The following is a 12,836-nucleotide window of genomic DNA, read 5'->3' on the forward strand; positions in this document are numbered from 1 at the left end:
AGATTTAAAGTTTGACAGAGGAAACGCTTGTGTTTTTATACTACTGGGAGATTCAATATCAACCAAAATGTTGCTCTCTATAGGAAATGTGCAGCAGGCCAGTCTGCGAACACAAAGCAGAGTCCGTAAGCAGTGGCATGTCTGTTTTATCACATGTGACGATGCTGCATGTATAACATTTCTGTAATTGGGGGAAAATTACTGAGAGAAATTTGATCCGACATAAATTAGCGCGGGCGCGCTGGTTCGGTTCCAGTGTATTTTACAGCGTAATGCTCTCGTAATTGAATTGGGTGAATTGTGCATCAGCTATGTTTATGAGAAGTGCATATCGACTCTCTTTGAAAAGAAACGGAGGAAAAGCGGACTAACGCACACGCGCAGCTCCGCGTGTTCTCCATTTGTTCAAGGACAGAAAACCACGCCATCACGCGCGGACACGTAGATTGTGGTTCAGATATTATAGAATGGCGGGACTTTTTAATAAAAGAGTTTCAGATGGACATGCGTAGCATGCAATAACTTGAAAGCGAAAATCAGAACAGCCATCCGAGGTGCTTGATTATGCAACACACCTGGCATTCAATTCTTAAAAAAAAAAAAAAAAGACAAAAAAAGTAGTATTCAAAATATTCAGCCAAAAAAGTTGACAGGCAAATCAAAGCATAATAGATGCAGGGACGTCGCCTAGACGCGGTCAGAGCGGAGCCTCTGCATAGCCTACTGTAAGATAATGACTCATCCATCGAGACATTTTTGCAATCTATTAAGGTAGCTCTTCGTTTATCCCGTAGCTCGTGCATGAGTCCCTGGGGCGTACTGACACAGATTGTCTGCGCACTATGGAGTGTATGGGCGCGCACAGCAGTGTGCATGCATGCTTAATACGGCGGGTCTGACGTAGCCCTCGCTCCGTGGACTGGACTGCACACAGCTCCCTTCAGCTGACGGATATACACGGATAAGGAGGAACAACTATGAACGAGGCAGCGACGACGGACGGCACTTGCTTATCCGTAGCTCGTTTCTTAGTGATGTAAGGCACTCGCTGGGGGAACGAGAACCCATCCTTGCAGACACTGTCCGGGTCACGGCGTGAAGGGGTTGCCGGTCCGGTACTCGGCGCACGTCTGCGCGTGAAGCACCGGTAAGACAGATGCAACACGAATCAAAATGAATGAATTTCGTTACTGGAACAATACGCGGCGTTGAACTGTAGCCTATGTAAAGGACCTTTTCCCCCCACAGAAACCACATATTAAAGACTAAATTGAAGATCAGAGCATGTATCATTTCCCGTTTGATATCAGGACGTGCATCACTTTTCTGGCGACTGTTGTGATTTACGGATGCCATGGTTTACGCAACTGTGGGGACATCCAGTGCGGCGAGGGTCAGCGATGCTGCGCTCCTGGTAACGGCAGCGCGGCGGTGCGCTGCTGCAAACTACCGCTGCAGACGTTCTTCGACAATGTTGGCTGGATCACGCGGAAACTGTCCGGCATTCTCATCCTACTTCTGCTGTTCGCCATGGGCTATTTCATTCAGCGCATCATCTGCCCGCGTCCCCGCAGACACCACGACAGACCGGAGGAGCCGTCGCTCGCTCACGGACATACCACGGTGTCCCAGGACTCGCTGCTTGAGCGATTCCAGGACTACAGCATCGGGGACTTCACCTCACCGGTTTTGCAGCTACCGGCATACGACGAGGTCAAGTATTTACCCACTTACGAAGAGACCATGCAGGAAGTGGACCGAGACCGCTCAGAGGACAACCTACTGGCGGCGTCCCGCGACCACGCACCTGCCGCGCGGTCGGAGAGACGGTCCTCTCGGTACGACACGAGGGTCTCCAGAAACTCTGTTTGACAAAGATGGAACACGAATGTATTTTATTACCGAATAGCCTACATCCAAGTATTTCTCAGAATTTAAGTGCAATTACAAGCTGTTGCAGCGAGTGTTTTAATTTGGGGACGCCAACAGTTTTGTCTTGCATCACCCCGACGCGTGAATCGTCTTCTGTATGTCCCATCACCCGCACATATGAGGTAGACTATAAACGCACAGCTCCACTGTGATCACAGGCGGCGATGTTAAGGCAGTCAGGAAGTTTTGCTTTGTGGGGAGATACAGGAAAACGGTCAGTCGGCCAAGCAGGTATTTGGAATCATTTTAAAGGTGGATGTGGCCGAAAGAATCGATATATCTTCAGGACATCTGACGTTAATAAAACGAACGAAATCCAGTAGATTGTTTATTTATTTATTTATTTAATTATGTATTTATTTATTACCAAATCGTTAGTGTCCGCGTGCAGTTTTATCTTCTCGGCGGAAGACTGTAAGATGTGTATCATTAACAGCTAAATACATTTATATACATTTACTGACTAGTTTTCAAAACAGTAATGGACACCAAACGCAGACGGCAGCAGTTTCCGCAGTCACTCGGCGACGCAGTAGCGAGTCTGGGCCATCTCTGTAACGAGAGTCGGGGCCATCTCTGTAACGAGAGTCGGGGCCATCTTTGCAACGAGAGTCGGGGCCATCTCTGTCCCTCTTGAGATCTGACGGCATTAGCACGTTCTTAGTCATACCCACAACTTAGTGATGATCGCGTGCAGTGCAAAAACAAAACAAACAAACAAATAAATAATACATTGAAGAGCACTCTTGGGCAATGTAGGGGCAGTAACCTACTTAGAACAGTCTATTGAGTTCACTGAGAAAAGAGCTCAGTGTATTAACGCATTTGAGCAGCCAACACATCTAACCTAGATTATCACTTCATTCCTCCATAGCGATATACATTCAAACACTGCATTACTTCAAATGGACCATAAGAGACAAGAAGCAGCTAAATCATTTAGCACCGAACTTCCTGCTTCAAACGGACGTTACTGGAGAAGCCTGAAGCTTAAACGGCTATTTAAGTGGACTGAAGGTGGAAAACCGCATCACTAAATTCTGCTTACTGGAGCGATTGTGGGCCACGACAACAACGACGAAAGCAGCAACAATAATAAAGCTCAGGTGGCCAAAAATTTGCATACGCCACTTAAATGAACTAAGGACCGGTGCACTGTATCTGGCGGCTGCCTAAAACTGTGCCGAGATGTGCAGCAGATGTGGCACGCACGGCCGGGCAGCTAGCCAGAGCTATTCCATTTCCAGCATCAATGTTTAATAAGGCGTAGTAAGCAGAGTAAAATTGTTCTGCGTTTTGTGAAACTGAGAAGGGGGGAAAAACATTGCTTATAAACACTATTCATAACTGTGCGATCCAGAAGAAGACAAGCACGAGAACATAGATCCCAAGTGCAATAAAACCAGTTAAGGGCTTAGTGGGGAAAGACTTGAGTTGATAACGCAAATGGTGTAAGGAGGCGGTCTGGCCACTCGGCCGATGGCGCTCATTTAACTGGGATTCCTAGTTCACTGTGTCATGGCTATGGCGAGTGCTATACCGTGTGCGCTACAACACGAGCCAGTCACGGACAATGCAACGTAAACACATTACTCAGCTGTACACCTATCGCATTACTGCATTTGTGGATATATAAAGCTGTACTGGCAAACGAATAATATGAGCCATGTCAGTCTCCCTTTGTAAACAAAGAATTTGTGCCAATCGTGCAGTTATTCAATATGCCTTTAGCTGGCCAAATTGAACAAAAAGCAACCAGATCAATGGTCATAATAATCCATTAGAGGAACAGTTGTTGGCTTTTTTTGCCCGGTTATTGTATGAGGTGCAGCAGCTGTTTTTGGGAGCTACTGCTTTCAGAGGTATTGTAAAATATTGCTACGCTTGCATTTCAGCATCAGCACGCTCGCCATGGGCTGCGCACGCTGGGCATCAGTAAACTAAGTTTTGGAGGGCCAGTGCCCAGCCGGCCCGTCACTAGCACGCCGGGGCGGGGCTGTGGGCTGCTTGGATATTCAGGCTACCCAGAGGAATGGTTTCACTCGAAATACCAATTAATGAACGGCAAAGGAATACTAATTTGCATTCTTTGGTAGCATGTTTTATCGAACTATCCCTTTAATTCCAGTGTATTGCCACGTGGTTGTGCTACTGAAATAGCTCAATAAACTCCTCATCATTTAAACTTAATTCAGTTGTTTATCTTGATATCTTACCTGAAATAAATCTAGCTTTTTTAACATCACCTATTATTATACTTTCACAAAGATGAAAAAAGAGGTTTCTTTTATTTTGTACCATTTATGCTGGATTGGACATATTTGTCATGTTTTATAAGTGATTTTCCCCTGCACATTAGTGTAGAGAATCTGACAACCGGATTAAAGCACAATCAGTAAGCCCATCTTGTTAAAGTCACGATGAGCGCAGAACAAATGTCTCCAGTTTTTTTTAAAGAACGTAATATGAATGTAATGTCATTATAAACACCAAGGAATAACCCTCTTTATTGCACTTATAATCAATGTAAGTCTAATAAAGACATCCACGTCTACAGTAGCGCATGCTTTCTGAGCGTCAGGATGGCTCTCCATGAAGCAGCCACTAACTTTATAGCGACCAGGCAAACCCGGGACCACTTCTGTCAGACCCATGTCACATTACTGCCATGCTCAACTCTAAATGATACCTATAAACTTTATTTCAGTCTTTCTCCCTCTCTCGCCAGGATCTGGAACACATGCAGAATAGCCATTGCATTGCTGTTGGTTTAGTCTGCCTTCGAGTGTAAACAGTCACACTGGATTAAACAATACATTTCCAAGGCCCGTAAACAGCGTAATCAAAACATAAACTAAGCTGGAAAATCGACCACACCGGAATTCTGCCATAGTGGGTTGGCTAAATATTTACCTGAACGTCTGGCACCGTTGATGATGTTTTCATGCTGATGAAACTGTGTGCTGGTCTGCCTTTGTCCGTGTGGTGCATCTAGAGAGAGATGTCAGCGCTGGGCACTTTGCTTGACTCAGGTCTTTATCGGGCGTTTACTTATGTAAGCGCTGAAGTTGTTTGTTTTGCGTAAAGACATTTCATCAAGTCCATTTTAAACTTAAGCTAGCACAGCCCTGATGGATCTGTAGAAGAAACACTCATTAACTGAAAATGTGATGAAACTGACAGAAAATTACACTTTGGTAAAAAATAAATAAAAAGGAAGACATTAGTCTGTTTAAGTATCCAGACTACCACTTTCACATCTGTCTTTAAATGTATATTCTTCTGTAGAAGAACATTATCAATGATTACCATAATCAATGGTTAATATCTATTGATCATTCATGGATATGACAGAGCTTAATGAACACGAGTCTGGAGGATGTGACAGACCACGGATGTTTTCCTGTAATTCAATTGAAACCCGATCTTTACGGAAGCAATTGGGTTTTATGATGCGCTACGAATTGCCTAAGTACTTGACAGTACAGGGACAGCGCGCAAGAGACAGAGCCAAAGTTGGACCGTCACAATGAGAGAAAAAGGACTGGCCTGATGGACTGAGATGATGAGGAACGGCGTCGGGCCTCACCCTGGCAGAACCTGACAGAGAACTGGGGAGACTGAGAGAGAAGACGACGAAAGAGGCGAGAGGGAGAGAAGATGAAGATCGCAGTCCCGCATGCCTGCTGGTATGTGAAGCGTGCGGAGATTGGACGGGCGTAGCGGCAGGCCCGACAGCGGGACTGGGGGTAGGACAGGGGGACGTCTGGATGCCTGGCCATCTCTTTTCAAACTACCACCACCATGAAGAACTGAAAAGCACTCACCCTCAGTCATGGCAGACAGCAGCCAAAAGCTCTTGATTTAAAGTGTATTTATTAAAGGGCTTTTAAACATCATATCAACATCTCCCCAGAACATCTCCTGATAAATAAGGCTTTTGTTTCATCTGTAATTTTAACAGTATACAAAACTGATAAAAATTTATATGAAAATAACTAAGCTCAGAATAAAGGCTGATGAACAAATAAGTTTGAGCAAGCGACTGACATGCCCATACCAGGGTCCAGAGACATATGTGGAGCGCTGATGTTGAACTTTTTCTGTAACATAGTGACTTTAGCGTAGTGTGGCTCTGAAGCGCTGAAGTCCGCTATTCCCGGTCAGACTGGGTGTTATGTATGAGAGCACCTCTCCAACAGCAGGAGGCCACCGGGTGTTGCAGTTCCTGTGAGGAGGCGGAGCGGTGGGCGTGTTCAACAGCAGGAGGCGGGGCTCGGATGAGCCGCTGGGTGTTCCGCTCCCAGGAGGAGTCGGAGAGGTGGGCGTGTTCAACGGCGGGAGGCCACACTGCTCCTGATGGAAGAGGGCGTGCCTCGCTCACGCTCTCTGGCTACCTCCATCTCAATCTTGGCCTGGATCTTGTCCCAGTCCACCTCCACCTCCACACACACACACACACACACACACACACACACGTCATGCTTGAGCACTGTGCAGTAATAGCAAGGTTTATCAGGTTATTTTCAAAGCACAGTCACTCTGGAGTACAGATTACCTGGCTAAAGATTAAATCTGTAATGAGAGAATTACTTAGTCCCAGTCATCTGTACTTATTATTCCAAACAGCATTCACTTTTATTTACTTTCCATCGGAATATAACACACTGGAACCAGACTAAAGCATTGTGTGTGTTTGGACGCATGTGTCATGTCTCGCTGCTCTGTTCGAGCTCCTTGCCTCAGAAAATCCACCTAATGTTTTACTGAAACATAAAAACTTGGAACTGTTTATTTTACGTGTCAAAAGTATCAATAATCCGATTAGTGCGATTCAACTTGAATTGTCTTTTAAATTCACAGTCTCAGTGAATGCATTCCCCTGAGCATGAAAGTCATTTCTGCAGAGAAAAAGTCCCAGTGATGAGAGTTACCCCTTCAGAGTACTGCAGGAATCTTTTGTTGGTCTCTTTTTTGCCAAAGTCTTGCAGGAACTTCTGTCTGTGAGCAAGGACAGTGTCCACATGGGTTTTGTGCTTCACAGCCAGTTCTAGGGCTCTGAGGAGACAGTGGTGTCAGCCAGGAATAGGCGCGCGCACACACACACACCCACATACACACCCACACACATATATATATATATATATACACACACACACATACACACCCACACACACACACACACACACATATATATATATATATATACACACATATATATACACACACACACACACCCCCACACACACATATATATATATATACACACACATATATACACACACCCCCACACACACACACACACACACACACATATATATATATATATACACACACACACACACACACACACACACCCTCAGACAGAAGCTCTGACCTGTCCCAGTTGTAGAGGTTAATGTGGGTCTGAATGGCCTGGTATATGAGGCCTGCTTGCAGCATTGTAGCTTCACATTCCTGCACATGTCCACTAAAGAGCAGCATCTGGGCCAGTGAGGACTCCTTAGAGGGCTGTTCCTTTATGAAGACTATATACTGCACCTTATCCACCTGCACAACACACACACGCACCCCCACATCCACATACAAAAAAAGTTTAACACGCAAGGTAATTTTTATCATTTGACACATCCACAATCTCAGTGAGAATACAAAGATACTTCCAAGATTCCTTCAGACAGAATTGTAAAGACACTTTGAAAACTGTGCTCTCTCTCTCTCTCTCTCTCTCACTCACACACACACACACACACACACACACACAAACACAAACACACACTCACACTCACACACACACACACACACACACACACACACACATACCTCTCCGATGGCCGCATAGGCTGCCTCAGCTGTGGAAAGCTCCCTATTGGCCACCGCCATACCAGCCAGACACGCCCACAGGCTCTGGTCCTGCCCAAGACATGTGGGAGTGGTCAGTTCACCTGCGGCTCCTCCAGGCCATGCCCACACCGCAGGGACCCTGGAGCTTCATGCTATAAAGGCTCCGTTAACTATCCAGCCTCGCTGCTAAAAGAGCCTCCTGTCTCTGAACCAGCCCTTTCTGAGCACAGGAGAAAACGAGGTGAGTCACGGGTTTGGGGTCCAACGCCCGGGGTCCAACGCCCGGGGTCCAACGCCCGAGGCTGCCCCGTTTGCAGTGACATACCTGCCTCAGCCAATTATCAAGATCTGGAGTTCAAATGCAAAACTGACCATCACAAAACAGGCCAGGACTTCATTTATTTTTCCAGTTTGAGACTAAATAAAACTGTAAACATCAGAGTTGTTTGAACACAGTAGTGTGAGGCTGCAGCATGGGGGACCACACCGGAGTGAGGACAGATTATTATTATTATTATTATTATTATTATTAATAATAATAATAATAATAATTACATTTATTATAACAATACATTTATCAGATCTACCACGTGTGGCGCCTGAGCTGGCCCTTTGCTGCAGGGGGTGTTGTAGCCACACCCCTTGCTCTGGGGGAGGTGTTGTAGCCACACCCCTAGTGCAGCACTGTGGCTGTTCTTCTCCGCCCATGGCCAAGAGGTAGCCTATCCTCCACGTGACATGACAGGGGGATTGCAGTGGAAAGTCTGCATCACGTGTCCTGTTTGGTTTACATCCTTACGCAAACAATAACAGGAAAAGCAGGAAAAGTGGGAGGGGCCAATAGGAAAGAGCAGAAGTGCAGTGGGAGGGGCCAGTGCTGTAGTGGACGCCCACCAGCAGGACGCCCTCCGTGGATGGACGTTGTGTCTGGACTAGTGGGTGGGTTTGGTGCAGGGGACCAGTTACAAGCAGGGCTGCACAGAGGGGCAGCACGACCTCCGCTCTGAATCACTGACCCCAGAGCAGTTTGGGCCGTAGCAGGAAGTCCCACAGAGAGAGGGGCTACGAGGAGGTCGGGGGAGTCATGAGTATGGCATCTCGGCAGGGCCGGGGGTGTCGTTAGACATGGGGCACTGGGGCCACGTGAACCTCGTTAGTGTGGGGCAGATAGATGAGTGAAGAGGAGGAAGAAAGAGAGAGAGCAAGAGGGAGAACAGAGAGAGAGAGAGAGGAGCAGAGATAAAGGGAGAAGACAGCAGAGTAGAAGAAGAGGGAGGAGGGGAAGAGAGAGAAAAGGAAGAGCAGAAAGAAAAGGGAGAGAGACTGAGAGAAAGAGAGTGAGTACATATGCAGGAAGGGTGAGCACAGGAATGGGACTAACTACTGTCCTTGAGGAGGTGTCTGATGAGAAGCCTCCCCATCACACACACGCATGTGCACACACCCACACACACATACGCACGTGCACGCACACACACAGCCCCACCCCCACCCCCCGACACACACACGCACGCACGAACACACATCCCCCGCCCGTCCATCCCCGATCTGACAGTTCTGTCATAAACGACATGCTCGTTGCCTCCTCGGCCAGCATCTGGAGAGGTGGTGCTGTGAAGCGTTCACCCACTCAGCGTAGCAAGGAAAACCGCCACACACACCCGGGAAGACATTCTTGCGCCACTCCCCGACTACATCTGGGGCTTTTAATGCGCGATGATCCAATCTGCACACAGCCATTAGTCAGCTTTTAGTCTCCGCCCAGCCGCACATGTCGCAAGCGTTGCAGCTGCTAGCCTTGCGCAGTAAAACTCCACCTCCAACCCCAACAGGCTGACCGCCGCCCTCCTCTGACCACCCCCCCCCAAAAAACCCTCCAGATAATCCCCCCCCCCTGCCCCGCCCGCTCACTCCCAGTCCGGGAAAGGCCACATCACCGCTCTGCTTACCAGAAACCCAGGAACCCCCCACGTCCTGTCTCTGCTGGTCACGTCCCCACCCCCGCATCCGTGTCCTCAGCCTCATCCCCCTGTGCGCACCCATGGCCCAGGGGGCGCCGTGGAGTCTCTCCGCCTGTGTCCCGGCTCCACAAAGCAGCGAGAGAGAGACAGCCCTGGGCAGCAGCATCAGCAGGCTGGGGGCTGTGTCATCAAGGCAAATACCCCAGCCTCCGACCAGCTAGCAGGGAACCCAGCTCCACCCGGGCCTCGGACAGGGCACTTATTATCAACAACAACACTAACGACTATAACAGCTCTGGTTAATTATTTGTGAAGCATTAGCCCATAACACTGGCATCATTCGTTTCTCCAAAGCGGTTGCAATTCCTATGAAAGCATAATGGTGGTATGGGCAACTAAATCAATCTAACACAAAAACTTTAAACACATTTTTAAAGTTTGAACCTTTAAAATGTGAATCAGTCAAAGGAACAAAGGCAAACAACAAAAAATAGAGAACAATGAGTAGTGGATTAGCAAAAATTAGATGAACTGAAGGCATCAATTGTGGGTAAGTAACAAAGAAAGTGAGAGAGAGAAGGTGGGACATAACATAGCTCCAGCCTAGAGGCACTGTGAAGTGAGAGGGAGATGGATGTGTGTGTGTGCATTTACATTTATATAATACATACATACATTCATCAGTATCATAAAGCACTGTGTCATGCGGCCAGCTTCTCCCATCTCCAATAACCAACCTCACTACAACTCCCAGAATCCTGTTCACAGCTCAATGCAACATTCAACCAGTGTTCCTTTACCCGCTCCTCCTGACTGGACTACTGATCTCACCTGTCTGTTTTCAGTACTCTTTGTGAAGTACTGCCTCTACTTCTCTGAGTGTGTACTGAGCGGTTTCTCCTGATTGCCTGTTTTGATTTGACCTAGTTTGCTTACCCCTTTGGATTTGTTTGCCCTGTACTTCTGTCTCTCCGGTTTTTGGATTTTCACTCTGGCTTGGTTATATTTTGGGTTGGCTCTCTGACCCTTGTTTTTCTGGCTTTTATGATTTTGTATTCTCCCTTGTTAATAAACTCTTGATCATTTTTATCGACAAACGTCTGACCCGTTCTGTAACGTAACCCTGTTCCTTTCCCCATCTGAATTGCCTGGCGTCTTTCGAACGTTGCAACAAAATGAGAGGCGTGATGTAAGGGTAGGTCCTTAGTCGGAGTCTACTGATCACAAACAGGACATTTCCTCTCAAACGTGACCTTCATCTTCAGCCCTTCCTCATGACCGGTCCTCCCAGTCTCCACTGAGCGCAGCTAGCTGAGGACAAGCGGGAGAACATCTCAGAGGAGATGTGAGAAGGTGTGGTACACCTGCCATTATCTCCAGGGCTTCGAGACGGCAGTGACCAGGAGCTCAGCCAAGACCAATACAGCTATAATCATTCTCACACAAACACACACACACACACTCACTCTGCTCTGCGAGTAAGGTCCACATTGCAGGGGGCTTTCCCAGGCTGGCGGGCCGTGGGCTGCAGTCCAGCATCTGGGCCCCTCTTACAGGTCCCAATGTGCAAGCAATTAGCCCCCCACTAATAACACAATTCACGTTAAATCATTCGACCAGGGCCCCACTAAAACAGCTCTGCAGCTTCTCTCCCATCAGGAAGACCAGGAAAACCAGGATGGCCAGAAAAACCAGGATGGCCGGTCATGATGGGATATCATTGTTTGACTTTTCTAACATGGATATAAATGTTAAAGATGCAATCTCAGGATTTTTCACTGTGGCACACACACACACACACACACACACACACATGCACGCACGCACACACACGCACACACACACACACACACACACACACACACACACACACACACGTCGTTAGTGTTCTGTATTAACATTTGAACACAGCTAAGTGCTCCTGAAAGGTTCTGTGTTTGTCTGTGAACTGTGTCTGTTATTCTGGTCTGTTCGTTCTGTCTTTTACCTTGGCGAAGCGGCAGAGGCGGAGCGCATCCTCCCAACGGGCGGAGCCAGCGTACTCGTGCAGCAGGGTGGGGTACGGTGACACCAGGCTGTAGACAAGCGAGCCGTCGGCCCTCCGCACCGTCACCTGTCCACCTGCGTAGTTCAGGATGTGTGGCGCGCGACTGAACTCGCTGTGGGAGGAGAGCTTAGTATTACGAAACTTCGCGTTACAGAGCTTCGCGTGATGGCTATGATGAGCTCCTGAGGTACAACCGCTCAAATCGGACCTGCCGTCCACAGCTGGATGGCAGAGAGCAAGGCAGAGCCAGGCAGGAGGAAGGTGAGCCTCAGTGCTGAAGCAGCTTCATGTGGCCTGGCCACAGGTCATCTCTCACTACAAACACCATAACTCATGGCTCAGCACACGATATGGCATTATGGGAAAATGCAGGTGCAGTTTATTAGCATTGAGTACACTGCCTCAGGAAGTCAGCATTTAACCTTTGGGAGAGACCCCATTGATTAATCAATCTCTCTTTAAATAGCTGAACAACAGAGTGGTGGTCGCAGACTTTTTTCCATTTTAATTATATCTGCCTGTTTCTGCCTCTCAGCACTGGCCTATAATGGCAATGTCATAAAGTTCCATACACTTAGGGCAACACACTGAGTGTGCACATGACTTGAGGGTGAAAACCACACTGGCACGTGCAGATGTGTGTGTGTGTGTGTGTGTGTGTGTGTGTGTGTGAGACTATGTGTGCCTGAATCACCTGCCATCCTTGGTGAAGAGTGTTTTGGGTAGCAACCCCTTGTCCACAAACACAACATTGGGGTAATACCACACAGTGAACTGGGCATCTTGGATTCCACACAGGATGTTGGCTGAGTCATTCCAGGCCATGGTGTGAACCATAGTGCCTGAAAAACAGGAAAAAAAAAAGAGACGGGCAGAGGGAGAAAGGGAGAGGGAGAGAGAGAGAGAGAATGATTAAAAAGAAAGAAAGAATTATGGTTAACGATAGAGGTCCGTCACCTTATTATGGTGCTGAAATACAATTACAACATATAGAAAACATTGAGCACACCACAGTTCAAATGCCTTTCTCTAGTGAACACAATAAAACCACA

At 47.5% G+C, this 12,836-nt stretch overlaps 2 protein-coding genes across 7 annotated transcripts in view; one reads left to right on the forward strand and one right to left on the reverse strand.

Moving 5' to 3' along the window:
• The first annotated feature begins 786 nt into the window (after nt 1–786).
• On the forward strand, nt 787–5,664 carry c15h3orf80 (chromosome 15 C3orf80 homolog). The gene is made up of 2 exons (XM_081723025.1): nt 787–1,147; nt 1,249–5,664. The coding sequence occupies exon 2, from the start codon at nt 1,285–1,287 to the stop codon at nt 1,870–1,872; it is 588 nt and encodes a 195-aa protein (XP_081579151.1). The 5' UTR covers nt 787–1,147; nt 1,249–1,284; the 3' UTR covers nt 1,873–5,664.
• A 127-nt stretch (nt 5,665–5,791) lies between these two features.
• ift80 (intraflagellar transport 80 homolog (Chlamydomonas)) overlaps nt 5,792–12,836 on the reverse strand; it is a 51,899-nt gene continuing 44,854 nt past the window's right edge. For 5 of the 6 annotated variants that reach the window (XM_081723024.1, XM_081723023.1, XM_081723020.1 and 2 more), the window contains 6 exons: nt 12,479–12,626; nt 11,725–11,896; nt 7,756–7,845; nt 7,310–7,482; nt 6,867–6,990; nt 5,792–6,374 (listed from right to left, as the gene is read on the reverse strand). In XM_081723024.1, the coding sequence (XP_081579150.1) occupies nt 6,264–6,374; nt 6,867–6,990; nt 7,310–7,482; nt 7,756–7,845; nt 11,725–11,896; nt 12,479–12,626 (818 nt within the window). In that variant the 3' untranslated portion in view covers nt 5,792–6,263. The remainder of the gene's footprint in view (nt 6,375–6,866; nt 6,991–7,309; nt 7,483–7,755; nt 7,846–11,724; nt 11,897–12,478; nt 12,627–12,836) is intronic. The other variant, XM_081723021.1, reaches the window with a different exon arrangement.

The sequence above is a fragment of the Electrophorus electricus genome, chromosome 11 (genome assembly GCF_041902795.1).
Source record: "Electrophorus electricus isolate QZ-2024a chromosome 11, ASM4190279v1, whole genome shotgun sequence".
NCBI lineage: Eukaryota > Metazoa > Chordata > Actinopteri > Gymnotiformes > Gymnotidae > Electrophorus > Electrophorus electricus.

Excerpts from the sequence above, each read along its gene's own strand:
- c15h3orf80 (XM_081723025.1), top strand. The coding sequence starts at position 1,285 with ATGTATCATTTCCCGTTTGATATCAGGACGTGCATCACTTTTCTGGCG.